This window comes from Trachemys scripta, chromosome 1 (assembly GCF_013100865.1).
Source record: "Trachemys scripta elegans isolate TJP31775 chromosome 1, CAS_Tse_1.0, whole genome shotgun sequence".
Taxonomy (NCBI): Eukaryota; Metazoa; Chordata; order Testudines; family Emydidae; genus Trachemys; species Trachemys scripta.
The window spans coordinates 249,946,968-249,971,106 of NC_048298.1; the positions used below are offsets into that span (position 1 = coordinate 249,946,968).

At 42.1% G+C, this 24,139-nt stretch overlaps 1 protein-coding gene across 3 annotated transcripts in view; it reads left to right on the top strand.

The window, feature by feature from the left end:
* STK24 (serine/threonine kinase 24) overlaps positions 1-24,139 on the top strand; it is a 123,925-nt gene that overhangs the window by 16,573 nt on the left and 83,213 nt on the right. For all 3 annotated transcript variants that reach the window (XM_034758223.1, XM_034758226.1, XM_034758225.1), the window contains exon 2: positions 8,371-8,601. In XM_034758223.1, coding sequence (XP_034614114.1) covers positions 8,371-8,601 — 231 coding nt within the window. The remainder of the gene's footprint in view (positions 1-8,370; positions 8,602-24,139) is intronic.

Below are 24,139 nucleotides of genomic sequence, written 5' to 3' on the forward strand. Positions count from 1 at the left end.
TGTCTTTACAAACAAGGTCAGCTCCCAGACTACTGCACTGAGCAGCACAGTATGGGGAGGAGGTGACCAGCCCTCTGTGGAAAAAGAAGTGGTTCAGGACTGTTTAGAAAAGCTGGACGAGCACAAGTCCATGGCGCCGGATGCACTGCATCCGAGGGTGCTAAAGGAGTTGGCGGATGTGATTGCAGAGCCATTGGCCGTTATCTTTGAAAACTCATGGCGATTGGGCAAGGTCCCAGATGACTGGAAAAAGGCTAATGTAGTGCCCATCTTTAAAAAAGGGAAGGAGGAGGATCTGGGGAACTACAGGCCAGTCAACCTCACCTCAGTCCCTGGAAAAATCATGGCGCAGGTCCTCAAGGAATCAATTTTGAAGCACTTAGAGGAGAGGAGAGTGATCAGGAATAGTCAGGATGGATTCACTAAGGGCAAGTCATGCCTGATTAACCTAATTGCCTTCTATGATGAGATAACTGGCTCTGTGGATGATGGGAAAGCAGTGGACATGTTATTCCTTGACTTTAACAAAGCTTTTGATATGGTTTCCCACAGTATTCTTGCCAGCAAGTTAAAGAGGTATGGGCTGGATGCGTGGATTATAAGGTGGATAGAAAGCTGGCTGGATTGTCTGGCTCAATGGGTAGTAATCAATGGCTCCATGTCTAGTTGGCAGCCGGTATCAAGCGGCGTGCCCCAAAGGTCGGTCCTGGGGCTGGTTTTGTTCAATATCTTTATTAATGATCTTGAGAATGGCATGGATTGCACCCTCAGCAAGTTTGCAGATGACACTAAACTGGGAGGAGTGGTAGATACGCTGGAGGGTAAGATACAGAGGGACCTAGACAGATTAGAAGATTGGGCCAAAAGAGATCTGATGAGGTTCAACAAGGACAAGTGCAGAGTCCTGCACTTAGGAAGGAAGACTCCCATGCACTGCTACAGACTAGGGACCGAGTGGCTAGGCAGCAGTTCTGCAGAAAAGGACCTAGGGGTTACAGTGATGAGAAGCTGGATATGAGTCAACAATGTGCCCTTGTTGCCAAGAAGGCTAACGGCATTTTGGGCTGTATAAGTAGGAGCATTGCCAGCAGATTGAGGGACGTGATCATTCCCCTCTATTTGGTGTTGATGAGGCCTCATCTGGAGTACTATGTCCAGTTTTGGGCCCCACACTTCAGGAAGGATGTGGAAAAGTTGGAAAGAATCCAGCGGAGGGCAACAAAAATGATTAGGGGTCTGGAGCACATGACTTATGAGGAGAGGCTGAGGGAACTGGGATTATTTAGTCTGCAGAAGAGAAGAATGAGGGGGGATTTGATAGCTGCTTTCAACTATTTGAAATGGGGTTCCAAAGAGGATGGATCTAGACTGTTCTCAGTGGTAGCAGATGATAGAACAAGGAGTAATGGTCTCAAGTTGCAGAGAGGAGGGGTTAGGTTGGATATTAGGAAAACCTTTTTCACTAGGAGGATGGTGAAGCACTGGAATGGGTTACCTAGGGAGGTGGTGGAATCGCTTGACCTTAAAAACCTCTAAGGAAGGCTTGACAAAGCCCTGGCTGGGATGATTTAGTTGAGGATTGGTCCTGCTTTGAGCAGGGAGTTGGACTAGATGACCACCTGAGGTCCCTTCCAACCCAATGATTCTATGATCTATTCCTGCCCCCCTTCTTTGCCAAAGACTGGTCACTTGACAGGTGATTGCTAGTCAACTTTGATGACACCTGGCTAGAAGTGCTGGCTTGTCCTTTGTCTTTGAGAAATAGATTTACCCCTCCCCAAAACTTGTCTGGTAAACACATTTTAATCATCTCATCTTATGTTCATAACTCTTAATATGCATTTTGTACACACATTACACAAGAATATTAATAATCAGTGTGCTGTTAGTTTTCAAATTATACCTCATAAGGCATATATTATACAAAGATTATTTCAATAGTGTGTAGGGCAGTGGTGGGCAACCTGCCGCCCAGCAAGGTAATCCACTGGCAGGCCGCCAGACAATTTGTTTACATTTGCATGGCCGCCCGCAGCTCCCAGTGGCCGCGGTTCGCCATTCCTGGCCAATGGGAGCTGCAGGAAGTGGCGAGGGCCACAGGGACGTGCTGGTTGCCGCTTCCTGCAGCTCCCGTTGGCCGGGAACGGCCACTGGGAGCTGCAAGCAGCTGTGCAAATGTAAACAAACTGGCGGCCTGCCAGCGGATTACCCTGATGGGCTGCAGGTTGCCCACCACTGGTGTAGGGCATGAGTCTGGGGTGCTTTTGTTTCACAGTCACCTTTGGAATGTTACTTATAGTCAGAATGAAGCAAAGTGATCAAAGTGCATGACAAGTGCCATTTATCACACAGATATAATTGTGCGTGCATGTGTGTGTATGTATGTATGTATACATCTATATCTGTATAAATATCGACTGTGTCTGTAATAAGTATTGTTGATATCCCACACTGTTCTCTGCTACATTTTAGTTTAGTAGTTTTTCTTTTGGCTGTGACTTCCTAAAGATCTGCCACAAAAATCTAGTGCAAATTAAACAGGTCTTTCAGTAGTAACATTGTCTCAATTTGTGTTTAACTAGTTTGGATTGGCTTTCTTCATGAAAAGCCAGTTGAACTGAGGCATAGTTTTTGAAAAAGAGTCACTAATATATTTCTTAATTGAATAGTAATTGTCTAAGTTTGTATGGAAGACGGAAAATGGAGAGGACAGGGTGTGTGTATGTGTTAAGATAACTGTACTGAATAAAAATGATTTTCTTTTTAGAATTTATAAATTTCTGAGTTAAATAATTGGAGCTCAGTTTTACACCTGGTGAAATAATATTTAACTCCTTGGCACTGGCTAAATGCATCTTCATTGAGCAAATATTTTGCTAATAGAATCATAGACTTTAAGGTCAAAGGGATCATTATGATCATCTAGTCTGACCTCCTGCACAATGCAGGCCACAGACTCTCACCCACCCACTCCTATATCAAACTTGTGTCTGAGCCATTGAAGTCCTCAAATCATGGTTTAAAGACTTCAAGGTGCAGAGAATCTTCCAGCAAGTGACCCATGCCCCACGCTGCAGAGGAAGGTGAAAAACCCCTAGGGCTTCTGCCAATCTGCCCTGGAGGAAAACTCCTTCCTGACCCCAAATATGGCGATCAGCTAAACCCTGAGCATGTGGGCAAGACTACCAGCCAGACACCCAGGAAAGAATTCTCTGTAGTAACTCAGATCCCACCCCATCACAAGCCATTGGGCATATTTACCACTAGTACTCAAACACGAATTAATTGCCAAAATTAGGCTATCCCATTATACCATCCCCTCGATAAACTTATCAAGCTTAGTCTTGAAGCCAGATATATCTTTTGCCCCCACTACTCCCCTTGGAAGGCTGTTCCAGAACTTCACTCCTCTGATAGTTAGGCCTTGGCTACACTGACGCTGTACAGTGCTGCAACTTGCTGCGCTCAGGGGTGTGAAAACGCCCTCCCCCCCCCGAGCGCAGCGAGTACAGTGTTGTAAAGCGCCAGTGTAATCAGAGCCTGCAGTGCTGCACGCTCGCTTGCAGCACTGCAAGCTATTCCCCTCGGAGAGGTGGAGTACTTACAGTGCTGCGACTACACTCACGCTTCACAGCGCTGCCGCGGCAGCGCTGTACAGGGCCAGTGTAGCCAAGGCCTTAGAAACCTTCATCTAATTTCAAGTCTAAACTTCCTGATAGCCAGTTTATATCCATTTGTTCTTGGGTCCACATTGGTACTGAGCTTAAATAATTCCTCTCCCTCCCTGGTATTTATTCCTCTGATATATTTACAGAGAGCAATCATATCTCCCCTCAGCCTTCTTTTGGTTAGGTTAAACAAGCCAAGCTCTTTGAGTCTCCTTTCATAAGACAGGTTTTCCGTTCCTCGGATTATCCTAGTAGCCCTTCTCTGTACCTGTTCCAGTTTGAATTCATCCTTCTTAAACATGGGAGACCAGAACTGCACACGGTATTCCAGATGAGGTCTCACCAGTGCCTTGTATAACGGTACTAACACCTCCTTATCTCTACTGGAAATACCTCGCCTGATGCATCCCAAGACTGCATTAGTTTTTTTCACAGCCATATCACATTGGCGGCTCATAGTCACCCTGTGATCAACCAATACTCCAAGGTGCTTCTCCTCCTCTGTTACTTCCAACTGATGCCTCCCCAGCTTATAACAATAGTTCTTGTTATTAATCCATGACCTTTCACTTTTTACTCTTAAATTTCATCCTATTATTATTAGTCCAGTTTACAAGGTCATCCAGATCTTCCTGTATGATATCCTGGTCCTTCTCTGTATTGGCAATACCTGTCAGCTTTGTGTCATCCGCAAACATTATTAGCACATTCCCACTTTTTGTGCCAAGGTCAGTAATAAAAAGATTAAATAAGATTGGTCCCAAAACCGATCCCTGAGGAACTTCACTACTAACCTCCCTCCAGCCTGACTATTCACCTTTCAGCACTACCCGTTGTAGTCTCCCCTTTAACCAGTTCCTCATCCACCTTTTAATTTTCATATTGATCCCCATCTTTTCCAATTTAGCTAATAATTCCCCACGTGGAACTGTATCAAATGCCTTACTGAAATCGAGGTAAATTAGATCCACTGCATTTCCTTTGTCTAAAAAATGTGTTACCTTCTCAAAGAAGGATATCAGGTTGGTTTGGCACGATCTACCTTTTGTAAAACCGTGTTGTATTTTGTCCCAATTACCATTGACCTCAATGTCCTTGACTACTTTTTCCTTCAAAATCCTTAAAATGCAGCAGTCACTGCTATCATTAGGTGAAGTGTCTTCACCAGGACACATCCCAGGACTGTAGTTACCCCAATTAAGATGAATTTACAGTACTGTAAGTGAAAGGTGCATCCCTTTTGTTGTAAAAACTTCCAAAAATGAATCTGGAATTCACAAGGTTAATGTTGTCTTATTTTCCATGGAACATATTTAATGGAGTATTTAGCTGTCATCTTAAAACTAGTAGTTGTATGACACCTCCATTCACCTTGAAAATCTTATAAGAGCATAGAATCATAGAGAATCAGGGTTGGAAGGGACCTCAGGAGGTCATCTAGTTCAACTTTGTGCTCAGAGCAGAACCAACCCGAACTAAATCATCCCAGCCCAGGGCTTTGTCAGTCCTGACCTTAAAAACCTCTAAGGAAGGAGATTCCACCACCTCCCTAGGTAACCCATTCTAGTGCTAGTTGGCCAGTTTCATTTTTTTTTATTTGTGAAGAGATGGCAGCCTTAGATAATAGATCCAAATATTTGAAATGTCATTTGTAGTTAACAATCTGCTTTTAAAAAAATGATAGTAAGACTAGATGCAGCTGAGTGGAGTTGACCACAATTTATTCTCTGCTTCCTGCTTCTGTCTTAAATTTAAATTTCCCACCTGCTGCAGGAAATAAGTCCTTCCTGCATATAATTGAAAGCAAAACTGTTGTGGACTGTAGAGGGGAGAAAGATTTTTGTAGAGTAAAGTTTTGTGGCCCTTCTTTCTTGGAAGTAATGGTTGCTGATGCTGTTGAAACTATTACTTCAAAGTAAAGAGAAAGGATATATTGAATTTGAAGGCTAGAGGCTTTTTTATGACAGATCTGCATGAGCTGGTTTCATATTGTGTCTAAATGTGTGTCAGTGCTGCTGCCAAGAAAATATGTATATACACAGTTCTGTGAGGTTTGTAGTGAAGATCAAAGCTGCTTGTGCAGAGCTGAACTGAAATTCAACCTAGTCAAGGTGAATAGATTGCAGATAGCCTTTGGTGCCTGGTGAACAATAAAATGATGACTAGGAAAGCTTTGACAGTGCTACTAATGAATGAAATGCCTGGGTTTGTACAAAGACTAGAGGTACTCAAGAAAACATGCTTGCTAATTACATTTGACCAGATTTCATACTTGAAGCCTTAGGTTATTAGTAGGGCCCTACCAAATTCATGGTCCATTTTGGTCAATTTCACGGTCATAGAATTTTTAAAATTGTAAATTTCATAATTTCAGCTATTTAAGTCTGAAATTTTACAGTGTTGTAATCGTAGGGTTTCTGACCCAAAAAGGAGTTGTGGGAGGGTCGCAAGGTTATTGTGTGTGTGTGGAGGGGGGGGCAGGGGTGGTGGTTGCGGTACTGCTATCCTTACTGCTGTACAGCTGCTGGTGGCGGCTGCCTTCATAGCTGGGCAGCTGGAGAAGGCAGAGCCGCCGCCAGCAGCAGTGCAGAAGTAAGGATGGCATGGTATGGTATTGAGCTGGGCCCTCAGTCAGCAGCCACCGCTCTCCAGCTGCCCAGCTCTGAAGGGAGCAGTGCATAAGTAAGGGTGGCATAGTATTATACTTCTGAACTGTTGCTGGTGCGGCACCGCCTTCTGAGCTGGGTGTCTGGCCAATAGCCGCTGCTCTCTGGCCACCCAGCCCTGAAGGCAGCACAGTAGTAAAGGTGGTAATACTGTGACCCCTCCCAAAGAGAACATTGTGACCCCTCCTTGCAACTCCCTTTTGGGTCAGGACCCCCAATTTGAGTAACTCTGGTCTTCCCTTTGAAGTCTGTATAGTATAGGGTAAAAGCACACAAAAGACCAGATTTCACAAGGGGGAGACCAGATTTCATGATCTGTGATGCATTTTTCATGGCTGTGAATTTGGTAGGGCACTAGTTATTAGGGGAAAAAAATAGATCTATTGATATGCTTTGAAATGCTTTCATTTCCGTATGCATGACCAAATTGAAAGCATGGTGGATTGATTTAAATTAAAGCAATTTAAATTACCAATTTTAATAATGATTTAAGTCAGCAAGCAGGAAATCTTGATTTAAATAATCAATTTTAATCATGTTTTGCATTTGTACTTTTTAGTTACTGTCCTAAGAAAGATTGATTCTCATTGGTTGATTACCATTAAAACATGTTGCTTTGAAACTAAATATAGTTTTTACACTGAATTTGGTGTTGCTTCCCGCTAACCAGGAGGATGCACTATATCTTCCCCATTTGTTTAAGCAATTTATAAAGTTTAACTTACATTTATTCAGATTTTTACTTTTTACTTTATTATGTTCGAAAATGATGAATGATGCATTTTCTTATTTAACTAGATTAATTTTCTACATTTGATTTGTATCAAATTGCATTTGGATGGAATTAAATGAATATGCACAAAAAACATTTTCAAATTGTTTTAGTTGAATAATATTACTTTAAATGTTCTGGATATATAATAAGCAAAAAGTAAGTTTATCAAAACATGTTTTGCATTTAAAACTAACTGATTTATTAAATAAAGGAAGCATTATGTATAGTGTATTGAACTTAATGATTTTTTTCTGGTCAAATTTTCCTTCAAGATTTTAGAACTAGTAGGTCTCATCCTCTCACACCTAGTTTTTATTCATAGATTGGAGGAGGAAAACAAGCTTTTCAGCTTTTTCAGCTCCCAATTTCTTAATTTTGAATGAACTGGACATTGAAATGAAGTAGTTGAAGAAACTGCATGCATGAAGAAAATGAATGAAGAGGCTATCTCTTGTCAAAAACGTACTTAGCACATAATAAACTCTGATTCTAGGTGCTTAGCTAGTTACATTCACCAGTTCAGTGGTTTGACTTTCTTTAAAACTTGTCAGCAGACATGTATTGTTTAATATTATTTGCTGTATTTAATGTAAAGTATTTTAATAGATTATAATAACTGTAGACCTTAACATATGTTGTCAATTTCAAATTTTAAAAACTGTATTTAATTTTAAAAAATTCAATTTAAATTAAAAAAAGTTTTATTTTTTTTAATTGATTTTTATCCACCCTGACTGACCGCTTGGATGAGTAGATGGTATTAAAAAAGAGGGGCTTATACTTATTAGGCAGTATTGAACTTTTTGTATAAGCCCTCTTTTCTTCAAAAGGGATGGACTTGACTTTAAGTTAAACTAGTATGCTGGTACAGAAAACTAACAAAGTTTTGGGTAACCATTTAAATTAGAATTTGGAGGAAGGCTGACAAGTACTGAGTAGCACTTGGGTTGTATAAAGAAATCTGCTAAAAAATCAGTAATTCAAAGATACCTTTGTATCCAGTAAAGAATGGAACAGAAATTACATCTGAACTGGAGGAGGGTCAGGTTGAGAGCACAGTGGTAAAATGTGGAAAAATAGGAAAATAAAGGATGTAGAAAAGACAGATAAATCCGGAGGTGGGAGAGTAGCGTTATACATAAGATTCCATAGGATCTAATGAGTTGTGGAAAGTCACTAGTCTTTGTCTTTAGAAGTGTTAACATTTTTGTTTGTAACACTGTAAGTATTGAATATCTTTTTCTTTTTGTAAATTTAACAGAATCTACAAGCAGATCCAGAAGAACTGTTTACAAAACTGGAGAAAATTGGCAAGGGCTCTTTTGGTGAGGTTTTTAAAGGAATTGACAATCAAACTCAGAAAGTGGTTGCTATAAAAATTATTGATCTAGAGGAAGCGGAAGATGAAATAGAGGACATACAACAAGAAATCACAGTGCTGAGTCAGTGTGACAGTCCTTATGTAACCAAATATTATGGATCTTATTTAAAGGTAAGATGATGCTTGTTTTTGTGTGTTACAGTGAAAGATTTTGTTCAAACGTCAATTTTTTATGGACAAGGACATCAGTAGAATAGCAGAATAGTTTTCAATAGAAGGGGAAATATTTTTTTCCCCTTTAACCTTAAAAACAGAGTGAACTTCTTATAGTTTGTGAAGAGTTTGCTTCAAGACCCATCTTAAGAATAAAATAGTGTATGTGTCTGTTTTACCAAAGGCAGGAAGAAATGAAATTTGTGTAACAGACTTGTCATTGGGGACATTGAGGTCAAGCAGTAGTATATTTAGATTGTTCAATTTTAGAATGCATTGAAAATGTAATAAAATTGCATAAAACTATTAGAAACAACTCAGTACCTGCTTTTCATCAAGGTTAACAATTTTGTCAGGCTTTGATTTGTAGTAGTCTTTTTTAAAGACTGAGATTTTTTTTTAGACTTGATCCTGTTTTTGACCTTGAATGGCTCAAAAAATTAATTTGTTTATCTGTGAATTATTTGCAGAAGGTATTTAGTTAGTAGAGTAGCCTGAAATGAAGGCTGATGCATCTTTTATGGGTTTTTGTTGGTGTTTCATCTGAAATTACAAGCTTTAATGATCACCTCTTGGCTTTCATTTCTTTTCTCTGAAATGATCCAGTTCTTGACAGTAAATCAGTTGAGATGAGTTTTAATAATGACAGATACAAAAAGGTGGTACTTCTCTGCGGAAAGATTCATGTTTGAGGTTTCTCTTATGCTTTAACATAGAAGGTAGCACAACTGTGCTTGGTACTTTTTGGTACTGTTTTTCTCTGATTTTATCCCATCTGTGTTACTCGGTTTTCTTTTTTTCACTGAGAGTGCAGGCAGGAGCTTACAGCTCTCATTTTTCTCTTGAAAAATGGCTGATAAGCTTACCAAAGGACAGAAAATATCCTAAATACAAAGTTTGGTCCACTTTTGCCATTCTGGGAACGTTCTACTTCATTTCTGAGGCATGAATGCCCTTAAACAAACAAACAAACAAAAAAATAAAACAAAAAACCCTTATTAACCAATCAGGATTTCTGGGCTCTTCAGTTGCTTGCATACTGAGAATGGATTTGCTCTGAGGATCCAGAAGATACATGACCATTCCCCCTAGGACAGTCCACTGTGTGCTTCCTGTGGCCTGGGCCTTGTTATCTAGGGCAACTTGAGAAAAAGCCCATCACGATATTCACCCAAATGGCAGCATGCGAACTTTTGGACCTAATACCTCACCACTGCCCTGATGCAAACTTAGGTATAGAGTAAGTCTAAAAAGGTTGTGAAGGTATATAGCCAGCAAAATAAATTGGGGTCTACTTTTAGTCTTTCTCCACTCCCCTCTTGAAATCTCCTGACTAAGTGTTGGTGGATATGTGAAACGGGGACTCCAGAAAGGGCAAAATAAGAATTTCTCCTCTGAGATTCTCACAGAATTCGGAACCCTTCTTCCCTCTTTAAGGAGAAATCAATCTTTTCCTCATTCTTATTCACAAAGGAAATGTTGCAAATTCCCATAAAGTTCATTTCTCCCACAGGGCCAGTGGTGAATGTGCTTCTTATGGAGGACTGCAAGCATTAAACTGGTTTTATTTAACAGCTCTGAATACACATGGTCAAATTGTCTTGACATGAATGTAGTTTCTCCCAATGAGGATGACAATAAGGTGACACTCTCCTTGAGAATGCACAACTTCATGAGACAGTCAGAAAATATAAGTCTGAAATAATGCTGGTAGAAAAAAAGAGCTTGAACTACTTTTTCAGATGAAGGTGTTACTACTTGTGTTGTAGTAGACACCAACCTTACCTCAAAGAGTTTACAATCTAAAATGGATGAAAGGGATGCAACTTACAGACAAAATACAGCGGCATGCATGATTGGGGTACATTGTGTGTGTGTGTGTATGTATATGTATATGTGTGTGTGTATATATATAGGGATAGATATCAATGGGAATACATTTGTGTTAGCACTCATTGGTCGAAGTGGGGCAGAAGAATGGTGAGCGGGGGGAAGTGGCTGTAGGTATAAGAGAAGGAAGGTGGGTAAATGGAGACGAGGGCAATTAGTACAATGGTCATGAATAATGAAGTTGACCAGCTGAAGGGTTGCTATGGCAGGACAGGCTTGGGATGAAGGGGGTGGGGGTGTCAAAAATCAATGACAATACAACAAATGAGGGGGGGGAATTAGTCTAGGTTTCAGAGTTAAATGAGTTATGATCATGTCAGGAGGCTGTAAAGATGATATTGGCAGCTGCTGCAATTCCCAGTGTAAATGAAAGAGGAGGCTTCTGGCCTTAGAACCCTGGATGGTTCTGATTGGGGATGCTGGAATTTTCTGACTTGACCCCTTAGCCTTTGGGTGCAGCTGTTTCTGACTGAGATGGGAGATCTGAAGGTCTGGGATTTCCTGAGTGCCTCTCTATCCATCAAGGTGCATTTCACTGCTTTACAGTCCATTTTCTTAGGCACCCTAATAGCATCAATGGCCAGAAATTACTTTTGTTCTTTGGCTCCTTTTGCATACATAGTCTTGTATTAAGTGTTATCCATTCCCCTATGACTTTCATTTATATTTGGACTTCTGTAAGAGATTTGATTTAGTACCATACAATGTTCTTGATTCGTGATTAAAAAATAATTATAGCACATATTAAAGGGATTAAAAACTGGCTGAGAGATCTCAAAGTAGTTGTAAATGGAGAATCAGTTAACTGGGTTTTTTCTAGTCGGGTCCCATAGGGATCTCCTTTTCGCCCAGTGCTTTTCAGTCCATTAATCTGAAAGAAAATGTAAAATCATTGATGATAAAGTTTGCAGATGACACAAGAATTAGTGGAGTGGTAAATAACACACACATTAGCCTGTGGCGGTTGCTGGAACTGCTGTCCTTGCTTTGGCAAGCCTCTCAGTGTTTTTCTGTTTTGCATGTTTGTATATAGTTGTAAGTAGTTTTAGTCAGTTTTAGTGAAATTTTTGTAATTTATCGAGTTAGCAGCGTTTTTGTCCCTTCAAACCTTGTGCCTCCTGCAACAAGAGTATGCTTCTCAGTGACCTGCACTCAAGCTGCCTGAAGTGCCTGGGAGAAGCTCACTTAGGGGATCGCTGCCAGATTTACAGAGACTTTAAGCCTCGCACGAAGAAGGACCAGGAAGCCAGACTGAAGTTTTTGTTCATGAAGGTGGCACTGAGACCTCCATCTGAGCTAGGCCAGTCTGACTCAGCTCAGAGTGCCTCAGCATTGGTAAGGAGAGCTCCTCCTACCGTACCAGAAGCTGGGCACAGTTCACCATCCTCAGAGCCTAGGAAAAGGCACAAGAAACAGTCAGCAGAGAAGAGTCGATTCCTGTCACCAAATATGGCTAGGCTTGGGGATCAGAGTAGAGTTGACCTAAGACAGGCCAGTCCTCTTACTCTACCGCAGAAGTCAGCACTATTGACTCCTGCACCTACACAGGCACTGTTGACTCCCATATTGGATGAACTGTCTTCATCTGCAATATAGCATGATACCGATACTATCTTGGTGCCAAACACGCCGGAGGCATTTACTGTGGCCAGAGACCATCTAGCGCTGTTGTGGTACTGGTATCACCAGCAGTACAAGAGTTGGCGGTATTGGTGCCATCGGAACCTGTTGCCTCAGGTCATCATTTGGTATCTTCAAAAGAGAAACTGGCTATAATGACCTTGGTGCAGGCATTTTCACGATAGCACCAGTCTCTGGCGCCGGTGGGAACTGTACCTCTGTGGTCCTTGGTCTCATCTTTGGAGTCAGAGGTCGAGACTTACTCCTCTTGTTTGAGAAGTTGTCCCTGCTGCTCCCCAAGATACTCCTACCCTGCCAAAGACCTACCATTGAGTGCATGGTCAGGTCATCACTGGGGATCTGTGCTTGTCCAGTGGCCGTTTTAGAACCCCGTGGGGGTTCTCCTATTCGGTGACCTTGGAATGAAGGGCACCAACATGTCATTGGGCTGCAGCCAGTCTGCACTCTGGTACTGACCCTGGCACAGAACTGTAGGGGACGGCTCAGTGGGATCCTGCTGAGGCAGAAAGAGTGAAAGAGTGTCTTCAGGTGGTGCAGACTTGAAACAAGTCTGTTTCAGGAGTGGGCATGTGGCCTCCCCTGTATTACTATAAGGCACACCAAGAACTGTTGAAAAGAGTGGCCTTAAATCTGGGCATACAGATGGAGGTAGTAAAAGAGTCTCCTACACCTTTGTTGATATTTTATCTGCTGCAGCTCAGCAAATGTAGCCCTGTCTTTCAATGAAGCCATTATGAACCCTGTTAAAGCCTTTTGGCAGCCCCCCACATCCCTCTCCTCGTGTCAGAAAGATCTGAGTGAAAGTACTTTATTCCTGTGTGGGGTTATGAGTTGTACTCTCATTTCCCCCCACCCCCTTCCCAGGATTAATGGTAATATCTGCTGCCAGCAAAAGAGAGAGGCATGTTCTAGACATGCCAAACCTGTGAAAGAAATGCAGAAATTGGGCTCTTTTTTGGCTTAATTGGTGTGTGAGTTGTTGTTGGCTAGTTTTTGGCTTGTAGCTTGTTGCTTCTTTTTTCGTTTGGCTCCCGGCAAGTGGGGGCAAGCAGGAGCGAGAGTTGGTGCGCACAGCGGACCCACAACAGTCCCAGACTGTATGCCGGGGAGATCTAGTCACATAGAGTGTTGGTGTTCTTGGGGATTAGCTTGTTTTGGCCTTGTTTTGAAATGGGATTAGCTTGATTTTTGGCTTATTATGAAAGTCGGAGTGCTTATTTACCGCATGAAAGTTGGCAACTGTGGCAGGTTCATCAAAAGCAAAGGACTCCAAGAAGTTGGATCTGTTCAGTAGGAAATTTTTTTTTACTGGGGGTGTTACAGGTCAGGATTGCAAACCAGAGGTGCTGCTGGACAGATATGATTTCAACATGTGGGACTGACTACATGCAGAGAGATACAATAAGGAGCATGTTGTCAGTGGTTCAAACGTAGGTCCCAGGAGCTTTAATAACACCAAGTTCAGATCCCAGGGAGGAACGGACTTTCTTATTTGCTAGTGAAGATTACAGAATTACAGCCTTACTCATGAATCTACATCCGAAGAAGTGGGCTGTAGTCCACGAAAGCTTATGCTCTAATAAATTTGTTAGTCTCTAAGGTGCCACAAGTACTCCTGTTCTTTTTGCGGATACAGACTAACACGGCTGCTACTCTGAAACCATCAATAGAGAGACTCCAGCCAATTCCCCCCAGCTCCAGACCTACACCCCAAGACTGTATAGTCTTATATTACTCAAAGGCACCTTGAGCAGTGCAAGTTCATTAAGTAATTCGCCACTCCCTCACTGTGAAATGGACACACACTACCCTTTGTAAACTGAGCTGAGATTTCGCAAGCCACTTAACCCTGAACAAATTAACTACAGAAAGACAGATTTTAAGTGGTAGGCCTGGCGAGGGACATCTTCAGCAGTGGGAGACTTCCCAAATAGATCTATTTGCAACCTAGTACAACAGAAAGTGTCACCAATTCTACTCCCTGTGAGGCCACAGTCCGGGGTGTATCATAGATGTCTTTCTGTTGTCGTGACTGGAACATCTTTACTACGCTCCCTCCATCCCACTCATACAGGGAGTACTTCTAAAGATAGAACGGGACTGGGTCATCCTGATAGCCTCAGTATGGCCCCGCCAACGTTGGTTGGCCACTCTGCTAGGCCTCTCAGTGGTGACTCTAGTTCAGCTTCTGTTACATCCGGACATGATTTTTCAGGACCATGGTCAACTGCTCCACCTGAACCTGAGCTCCCTTCACCTAACTTCCTGGGAGCTTCATGGCTAAACCTCAGAGAGCAGGCTTGCTCGGTGTTAGTTCCTCAGGTCCTACTAGGTAGTGGGAAGCCCTCCACTAGGGCTACTTACCTTTCAAAGTGGAAGCGGTTTTCAGTCTGGGCAACCCAACGTGGGGTCTTACCCATGTAGTCATTCTTACAGGAAATACTCAAGTATCAATTACACCTGAAGCAGCACAGTTTAGCTATTTTCTCTGTCAAGGTTCACCTTACAGCAATATTGGCTTTCCACCTCCGGGTGAACAACTGATCCATGTTTTCACATGACATGTCTGTCTAATTTATGAAGGGGCTAGAGAGGTTATACCCTCAAATAAGAAAGTCCGTTCCTCCCTGGGACCTGAACTTAGTGGTGGTAAAGCTCCTGGGACCTCCGTTTGAACCATTGACAACATGCTTCTTATTGTATCCCTCCTGGAAAGTAGTTTTCTTAGTGGCCATCACTTCGGACAGAAGGGTTTCGGAGCTCTTTGCCCTCACATCAGAGCCTCGAAACACAGTCTTCTTTAAAGACAAGGTACAGTTATATCCCCACCCGTTTCTGACCGAAAGTGGTCTCTCAATTTCATAACAATCAGACAATCTGTCTTCTTCTCTTTTACCCAAAGCCACATGCAAATAGGGAGGAACAGTGCCATCACTCATTGGATGTTAGACGAGCCCTACCATTCTACATAGACTATTCAGAAATTCCACTTAACTGTTAGTAGCGGACAGGATGAAGGGCCTCCCAATCTATTTGCAGACAATTTTGTTCTGATCGCATTCGTACTTGTTACAATTGAGTGGGGGATCTACCTCCAGCTATCTTGACAGCTCATTCCACAAGGTCACAAGCATCCTCAGCAGCATTCATAGCACAGATCTGGTCATCGGTGCATATGTTCTCCTCCCATTACACCATCCTCAGAAGTCCAGAGATGATGCCAAATTTTGTTGCGCTGTCCTGCAGTCCATGTGTCCGTGAACTCCGATCCTTCCACCTATTCAACTGCTTGGGAGTCACCAGAGTGGAATGCACATGTACAATCACTCGAAGAAGAAAAAATGGTTACTAACCTTCTGTAACTGTTCTTCAAGATATGTTGCCCATGTCCATTCTACCACCTCTGCCTCCACCTCCTGTCCTGTACATCAGAGTTTTCTAGAAAGGAGGATCTGAGGGGGAGCGGTGCTGTGAGCATGTGGCACCAGAGGGGGTTCCAGCTGCCCCAACGGGTACCACTGAAGGAAAATTTTTTAACAACTGTGCTCAGGGTGTGCACACACCTAGAGTGGAATGGTCATGTGCAGCGCATCTCGAAAAACAACAATTATGGAAGCTTAGTAACCTTTTTTTCTACAGAATGATCTGCACTTACTTGAACAATATGTTTTAGTATAGCCAAATGCAAGATCATAAATCTGGGAATGAAGAATGTGGGTCACACTTATGGGGGACTGAATTTTGGAACTCATTGATGCTGAAAGGAATTTAGGGATCATGATGGATAAAAAACTGAATATGAGCTCCTGAGGTGGTGCTGTAGCTAACTGTGTTAACCTGATTTTATAAGGCTGATTTATTATAGGCTTGCCAATTATCTCACCAGAAGATACTTAGGTTCTTGTTCCAAAATCAGGCTACAGAATTAGGGAATGTAGACAGATCAGTACTTTGTCTGGACCCTCGGGGTGTGCGGCAGGGACATTCACACTGAGGACAGAACCAAAATTTTAATATTTTTATTACAATAAATCGAGAGTAATCAAAGCTACAAACCACAAAGCGACGAAGTAGTATAGTTCTATAGTTCCTGGTGGTAACATCCCTTTTACAAGAGCCACTTAAACTAGCATACAAACACCCTTCCTTGGGGACCTGGTAGTGGGAGACAGAGGACCAGCCTCATCTCTGGCATGCCCAATAAATTCAATGGTCCTGGTTCCTCAATCCCAGGGTGGTAGAGATCTGCTTCGAGTGTTGCGTAGCTAAGCTATATTGCATAGGCGAAGCTCATCGCTTAACCAAAAGAGAACTTAAAGAAAGATAACTAAGAGAAGGAATCCTTCCACGTGGTGGTTTGACCTCTTATAGGGTCTTGGCATTATGCTGAATATTCATGTCAGTGCCCAGTTTTCCATGCCCAAATCTTATTTCTTCACCCAGATAAATCTTAGGGTACACTTATTCTGTAGACTAACATAGTCTTACATATTAATAACAGGTTCATTCATATTAATATCAAGTCTCATTCTCAAAATGGTTACCTCTGGCCTGAACCATTACTTCCATGTTCTTGTAGTGTACCTTGTGGTTACCAGTTCGTCCCAGAATTATGGTAAGCACATTCAGTTCCCTGTTCAGTTCCCCAAAGTCAAGAGGGTAACCAATAGGCTATTTATCTATGCCAAAGGTTACACACACATAAGCTAACTTGCTTTAGCGAAATATACAGGATACAGCCTGTAGGCTCCTTGCATTATATCCAAATATAATGAAATAATATCTACTGAAATATAAACCAAAATAATATCAATCCATCCAATAAAGAAGATTATATAATATAGCAAGCTGGCAGGCTAGCCGTATGGGCTACAGTGTGCTAACACAAGCTACGTATGTGGAGGCAAGGGAATTATTGAGTAGAAGTAGGAATGTGGTGTTATTGTTGTAGATAGCATTAGTGAGACACTGTGACCAATACTGGTGTCGACACTTCCCAAAGGATGTTGGAAAAATTGTAAAGAGTTCAGAAAAGAACTACAAGAACAATTTTGAGGACTGGAAAACCTAGCTTACTATAGACTTAAGAAGCTCATTCTATTTAGTTTATCCAAGAGAAGATTAGTAGGTGATTGAGCCTTTTAGAAGTGTCTATCTGGGAAGAAGATTTCTGGTAGTAGAGGGCTCTGAAATCTACCAGACAAAGGTCTAACAATATTTAATGGCTGGAAGCAGAAGCTAAATTTAGGCTAGAAATAAGGCACACATTTTGAGTCAGGGTAATTAACTATTGGAATTGCTTACCTAAGGATTGGGTCACTTGATGTTTTAAAATCAAGGTTGGATTACTTCTTAAAATATGCTGTAGCTCAACCAGAAATATGGGCTTGGTGAAGGAATTACTGAAATTCTATGGCCTGTGTTATGTAGGAGAATGGATTGGATGATCATAATGGTCCTCTGTGGCCTTAAAATTCTGTGAATAATGTTAACTACTGAAATGTGATTTACTTGGAACTATCTAAAGGCCAACTTGAAGCTTCAGTTGATCTAGCATGCGGTGTCTGGCCTTATAAATAATACAAAAAGGCAAGAGCACATTATGCTGGTGTCCACCAGCTCCTTCACCCAGTAAAGAATCTGCTTTGCGGTCTTGGTACTTACCTTTAAGATGGATTGGTCCCTGGTTATCTGAGTCCAGTTACCCTCCACTTTTTGTATCATTTGTGGTCCTGAGGTTTCTTTGCTTGTGTGCATGCTTGCTTACAGCCCTTTGCGGAACATCTTAATGGGAGAGGACATCTCAGTCTGCATCCGTCTTAAATTTGGACATCAAATGGGTGGTTGGCTCCAGACACTCCTTTCCCTCACTACCTCTTCTGAAAGATTTAAAGAGGTTTTTGTCTCCCCGAGGAGATAGTCATGAAATTATCAGCCAGTAGTCAATCATCTTCAAAACATGATTTATTGAAAATACAGAGGAAACTGAAGAAAAGCAAAACGTTTGCATAACCTATCTAAATTTACACTTCTCGTGAATGCCTTATCCAGTTAGCTTAACTTAGTTACAATAAAAAGAAAACAAATGCCTTACATTTCTTCAAAAGCAATGTTTCACCAACTACTTGTTGGTCAGGCTGATGCTGCCTTTTACTTCTGGGTCTCTGAGATCTCTCAAGTCTTCACTACTGAGAAACTAGGAAAATAGGAAGGAGCATAAACCCTAGCAAGTTGAGTGTAAAAGTATGATTAGGCAGGCCAAAAAAAGAATGTGAAGAGCAACTAGCAAAAGACACAAAAGCTAACAGCAAAAACTTTAAGTACATCAGAAGTAGGAAGCATGCCAAACGATCAGTGGGGTCACTGGACAGTCAGGGTGCGAACGGAGCACTCAAGAAAGACAAGGCCATTGTGGAGAAGCAAATGAATTCTTTGCATTAGTCTTCAGTGCAGAGGTTGCGAGGGAGATTCCCACACCTAAGCCATTCTTTTTAAGTGACAGATCTGAGGAACTGTCCCATGTTGAGGTGTCAGTAGAGGAGGTTTTGGAACAAATTGATAAATTAAACAGTAACAAGTTACTAGAATGAGATGGTATTCATTCTAGCGTACCGAAGGAATTCAGTTATGAAATTGTAGAAGTACTAACCGTGAAATGTAACCTATTGCTTAAATTAACCTTTGTACCAGATGACTGGAGAACAGCTAATGTAACACCAATTTTTTTAAAAAGGCTCTAGAGGAGATGCTGGCAATTACATGTAGGTAACCTTAACTTCAGCACCAGGCAAATTCTGTTCTGAAAAGAACAGAATTATCAGACACACAGATGAATGCAATATGTTGTGGGAGAGTCAACCCAGATTTAGGGAAATTATCCTCACCAATCTATTCTTTGAGTGAGTCAACAAACATGTGGACAGGGTGATCCAGTGCATATAGTGTACTTGGACTTTCAGGAAGCCTTTGACAAAGTTTCACACCAAAAGGGTTTAGGCAAAGTAAGCAGTCATGAGATGAGAGAAGGTCCTCTCATGGATCAGTAACTGGTTAAAAGCTAGGAAACAAAGGGTAGGAATAAATGGTCAGATTTCACAATGGAAAGAGGTAAATATCAGGGCTCCTCAAGGATCTGTAGTGGGATCAGTGCAGTTCAACATATTCATAAATGATCTAGAAAAGGGGTGAAACATCTGCTCAGTGTGCAATGGCAATCAAAAAAGCTGAAAATTTTGGAATCATTAGGAAAGGGATAAATAATGTCATTATATAAATCCATGGTACACTCGCACCTTGAATATTGCATGTAGTTCTAGTTGCCTCATCTCAAAAAAGATATATTTGAATTCGAAACTGTAGAGAGAGGAAACAAAAATGATTAGGGTTATGGAACAGCGTCCATGTGAGGAGAGATTAAAAAGACTGGAACTCATCAGGTTAGAAAAGAGGTGACTAAGGGAGGTTATGACAGAGGTCTATAAAATCATGAATGGTGTGGAGAAAGTTAATAGGAAAGTGTTATTTATCCCCCTCATATAACACACAAACCAGGGCTCATCCAATGAAATTAATAGGTAGTAGGTTTAAAACAAACATAAGGAAATACATCTTCACACAAGGCCCAGTCAACCAATGGAACTTATTGCCAAGGGATGTTGTGAAGACCAAAAGCATAACTGGGACTAAAAAAGAATTGGATAAATTCATGGAGGATAGGTCCAACAATGGCTTGAAGATCAAGATGCTCTGGGTGGCTCTCAACTTCCTACTGCCAGAAGCTGGGACTGGACAACAGGGAATGGATCACTCAATAATGCCCTGTTCTGTTCATTCGCTTTGAAGTGTTTGGCAGTGGCCAATGTTGAATGATAAGATACTGGGCTAGGTGGACCATTGGTCTGATGGAATATGACCTTATGTTGATTAGAAAAAAGTATGTTTTTTTTTTTTTTTTTTTTTTTTTTTACTGCAAGGTAACTAACCTACATAAACTGTCCCACTGTAAAAACAAAATCCGAAGTGAAGTCTATGGGTATGTCTACACTACCTGCCGGATCGGCGGGCAGCGATTGATCCAGCGGGGGTCGATTTATCACGTCTAGTGTAGATGCGATAAATTGATCCCTGAGCGCTCTCCCATCGACTCCTGTACTCCGCCACCGCGAGAGGCGCAGGCGGAATCTATGGGGGAGCCGCAGCAGTCGACTCACCGCGGTAAGTTTATCTAAGTACATTTACTTCAGCTACGTTATTCATGTAGCTGAAGTTGTGTAACTTAGATCGATTTCCTTCTCTTCCCGCCCCCCCTCCCCCGCCCGCTGTGTAGACCAGGCCTTAGACCCATGAACCTCTTAATGCCACTTGGCAAAGGGGTTACAAGAATATCCTGATCCTGGTATGTACGTTCACCAAAGAACGTCATGTGAGGCCTTAAATGAAAGGCACATTCATGCTGGTCATAGGCATCCTTTAAGTCAAGGGCAGCATGCTGAGGTCATTCACGCTGGTCACTCCTCACTTAATGTCATCCCAGTTAACGTTGTTTCGTTGTTACGTCGCTGATCAGTTAGAGAACATGCTTGTTTAAAGTTGTGCAATGCTCCCTTATAACGTTGTTTGGCAGGCAGCTGCTTTGTCCACTGCTTGCAGAAAGAGCAGCCCGTTGGAGCTAGCTGGTGGGGGCTTGGAACCAGAGTGGACCAACAGTCCCCCATCAATGCCCCGCTCCCCTAAGTTCCCTGTGCAGCTGCCCAGCAGGCTATCAATTGCTGGGCAGTTCAGCTGTCCCTCACCCCACTGCCGTGTGCTGCTCCTGCCCTCTGCCTTGGAGCTGCCCCTGGGAGCCTCCTGCTTGTGCTGTGTGTTGGGGGGGGGGGGGAAGAGGGGGCCCTTTTTTACCTCACGCCAGATTTCAGATGATATTGCTCTTATGCAAGACTTCAAGATGTATCTTCATACAATAGTGAGGACTTGCCTGAGACTTCTAGGTCATATGGCAACTTGTACATACATAACTCAGCATGCCAGACTTCACCTTCACCTTCAACATGTCTAGATGTTGCATCACAGTCCTCTCAGCCTACATGTGAGTGCTTGGATGCTTAGTGGTTAACTCCCCAGGAAACTGACTGTTTCTTTGGACTCCAGAATGTTCTCTTAAATAGCTGAAAGCCTTCCACCAGGTATACTCACCTCAAGAGAGGGAAGAGGTTCTCTCTGTGGCCCCAGGAGAAAGGAACCTCTGAGACCTTTACAGGCTTCCATACAAGTTGTTCTGGATTATCTGCTTCACCTAAGCGTAAAAGACTCTCTATCAGTTCTCTGAGATTTCATTTGGCAACTATCTCTGTATCCCATCCTCATGAGGAAGAAAGGTCTGTTTTTTTTCCAATCCTATGACAATTAGATTCCTGAAAGGATTGACTAGAAACTTCCCCCCTGTGAAAGATCCCACCCCCAATGTGGGATACAAATTTAGTTTTTAGCTTTAGTGGTTCCCTCCCCTCACCCTCCTTGAGCTTGTGGCTATGTGTACTCTCTCTCTCATCTCCAAATGAAAGTAGTACTCTGAGGGAGCTTTAGTTGCTGACCCTTCTTATACAGTATTTTACAAAGAGAGAGTTTGCGTCCACACCCTAAATTTATCACTAGAGTGATGTCAAAATTTCATCTGAATTTTGGAGTTATGTGCATAATTCCTGTTGTTTCTGGGATGTAGGAACTTCAGTATCCCCACTGAAAACAGTGCTGCCTGTAACATGCTTTATTATCAGGGAAATAGATGAAATGATGACCCTTCACCCCCATGCACTGTCAGCAGAGTTTGAATCTGGGACTTTCAGCTCAAAATCACAAACCTTCATACTTGAAGTAAAGCATTAAGCCTGCTAACTGGCAGCAGTAGCAGATGGCTATCTACTATTGACCCCCCACCACTGAAGGGGACTCATAATATTCTTCACAAGTTTGTTACAAATAACACTGCTCTTCAGCCAAAATGCTTCTGAAATAAATGTAGTCAAACTTTACTAATTCTGGGTCACCGAGAACGAAAATGATGCTTAAAATTGTTGATTGGCTCTAGTTTTCAAGATATGCTATTGGGTCAGTATATACGACCATTGACTTGGGAATGGCGGAGGATAAGTGAGTTATAAAGGGAAGGGATCTCAATTTAAATCAGAAGTGACTAAAATACATCTTTGACTGGATCTATGAATAAATCTATGACTGGGTTTGGACAGTACTTGCTTTTTAGGCAAAACAATGAACGATGCAATCTGAAGCTGGTATTGTGTCATACATGATATGAATTGCATCATGTTATTCCTAGAAGTCATGGATGATGCAATCATAACGAAGCTGCTGAACAAATTGCCCTATATCAGCTCTAGAAATCATACAGTGTCGTGCTCTCTTATTTGTCAGTGTTAGATTTTGCAAAGGGACACATTTCTGTTTAGCCAAAGTGAGCAGAGATGCCTCGTACTTGTGTGAACAGTGCAGATAACTTCTGCTCTGTTTGTGGTGAAGTGACTTTTGCATCACAAAAGTGCAGTATAACCACTATGGTTAAGAAAGCCTATCACCTTTATTTTGGCTGCAAAATTGGAGATCAGGACAAAAGGGGGCCCCCACACATATGCTGCAACCCTTGTGCAACAAATCTTCGCCAGTGATTGAACAGGAAAAGGAAATCTATGCCTTTTGCAGTGCCAATGATTTGGTGAGAGCCAACAGATCATACCAGCAATTGCTACTTCTGCATGGTGCCTCCAGTTGGGAAAGGTGTGTCAAAGAAGAAAAAGTGGACTGTGCATTATCCAAATATTCCATCAGCTATACGCCCAGTGCCCCACGGAGGAGGACTGCCAGTTCCTGATGCACCAGAATCATTCTCACTTGAGTCAGACGAGGAAGAGGATGAAACTTCTGGTCCTGAACCATCAATGTCACAGGACCCACATTTTCTCCCATCCTCCTCCTCTGACCCACACCTCATAACACAAGGTGAACTGAATGACCTTGTCAGGGATTTGGAACTCCCCAAGAGTAAGGCAGAACTGTTGGGCTCCAGACTACAGCAGTGGAATCTCCTGGCAGGTGATGTTAGGGTTTCCATGTTCCGTCACCATCAAAAGGATCGTGTCCCATTCTTCTTCATGGAAGGTGATCTTGTAGCCTGCAACAACATCGATGGTGTGATGGCAGCCCTCAACATTGTTCACGATCCAGATGAGTGGAGACTGTTCATTGATTCATTGAAGACGAGTCTTAAAGCTGTTCTACTGCATAATGGCAATGTTTTGCCATCAATTCCAGTTGGTCATGCAGTCCATATGAAGAAACCTATGACAACATGAAACAACTTTTGAGGTGCATAAACTATGACTAACATCAGTGGCAGCTTTGTGGCGATTTGAAGGTTGTTGCTCTCTTGCTTGGTCTGCAGACTGGATACACAAAGTACTGCTGTTTTCTCTGCGAATGGGATAGTCGTGCAAGAGATTCCCACTACATCAAGAAAGATTGGCCACTCCGATAGTCTTTGGAGCCTGGGAGGAAAAGTCTTTGGCATCCACCACTTGTTGAATCAAGGAAGATTTTGTTACCACCCTTACACATCAAGCTGGGTCTGATGAAGAACTTTGTCAAGGCCATTGATAAAACACAAGCAGCTTTCAAGTAGCTCCGTGGAAAATTTCCAAGCTTAAGTGAAGCTAAGATAAAGGAAGGTGTCTTTGTTGGTCCTCAGATTCGTGAACTTCTTCGAGATGATGCATTTGACCATGCACTGTGTGGCAAGGAAAAGACGGCATGGAAAGCCTTCCAGATAGTGGCAATAAATGTTCTCGGAAACAACAAGGCAGACAACTACAGGTTGTTGGTGGAAAACCTCCTCAAGGCATACAAAAGCCTTGGTTGCAACATGTCACTAAAGATACATTTTTTGCACTCATATCTA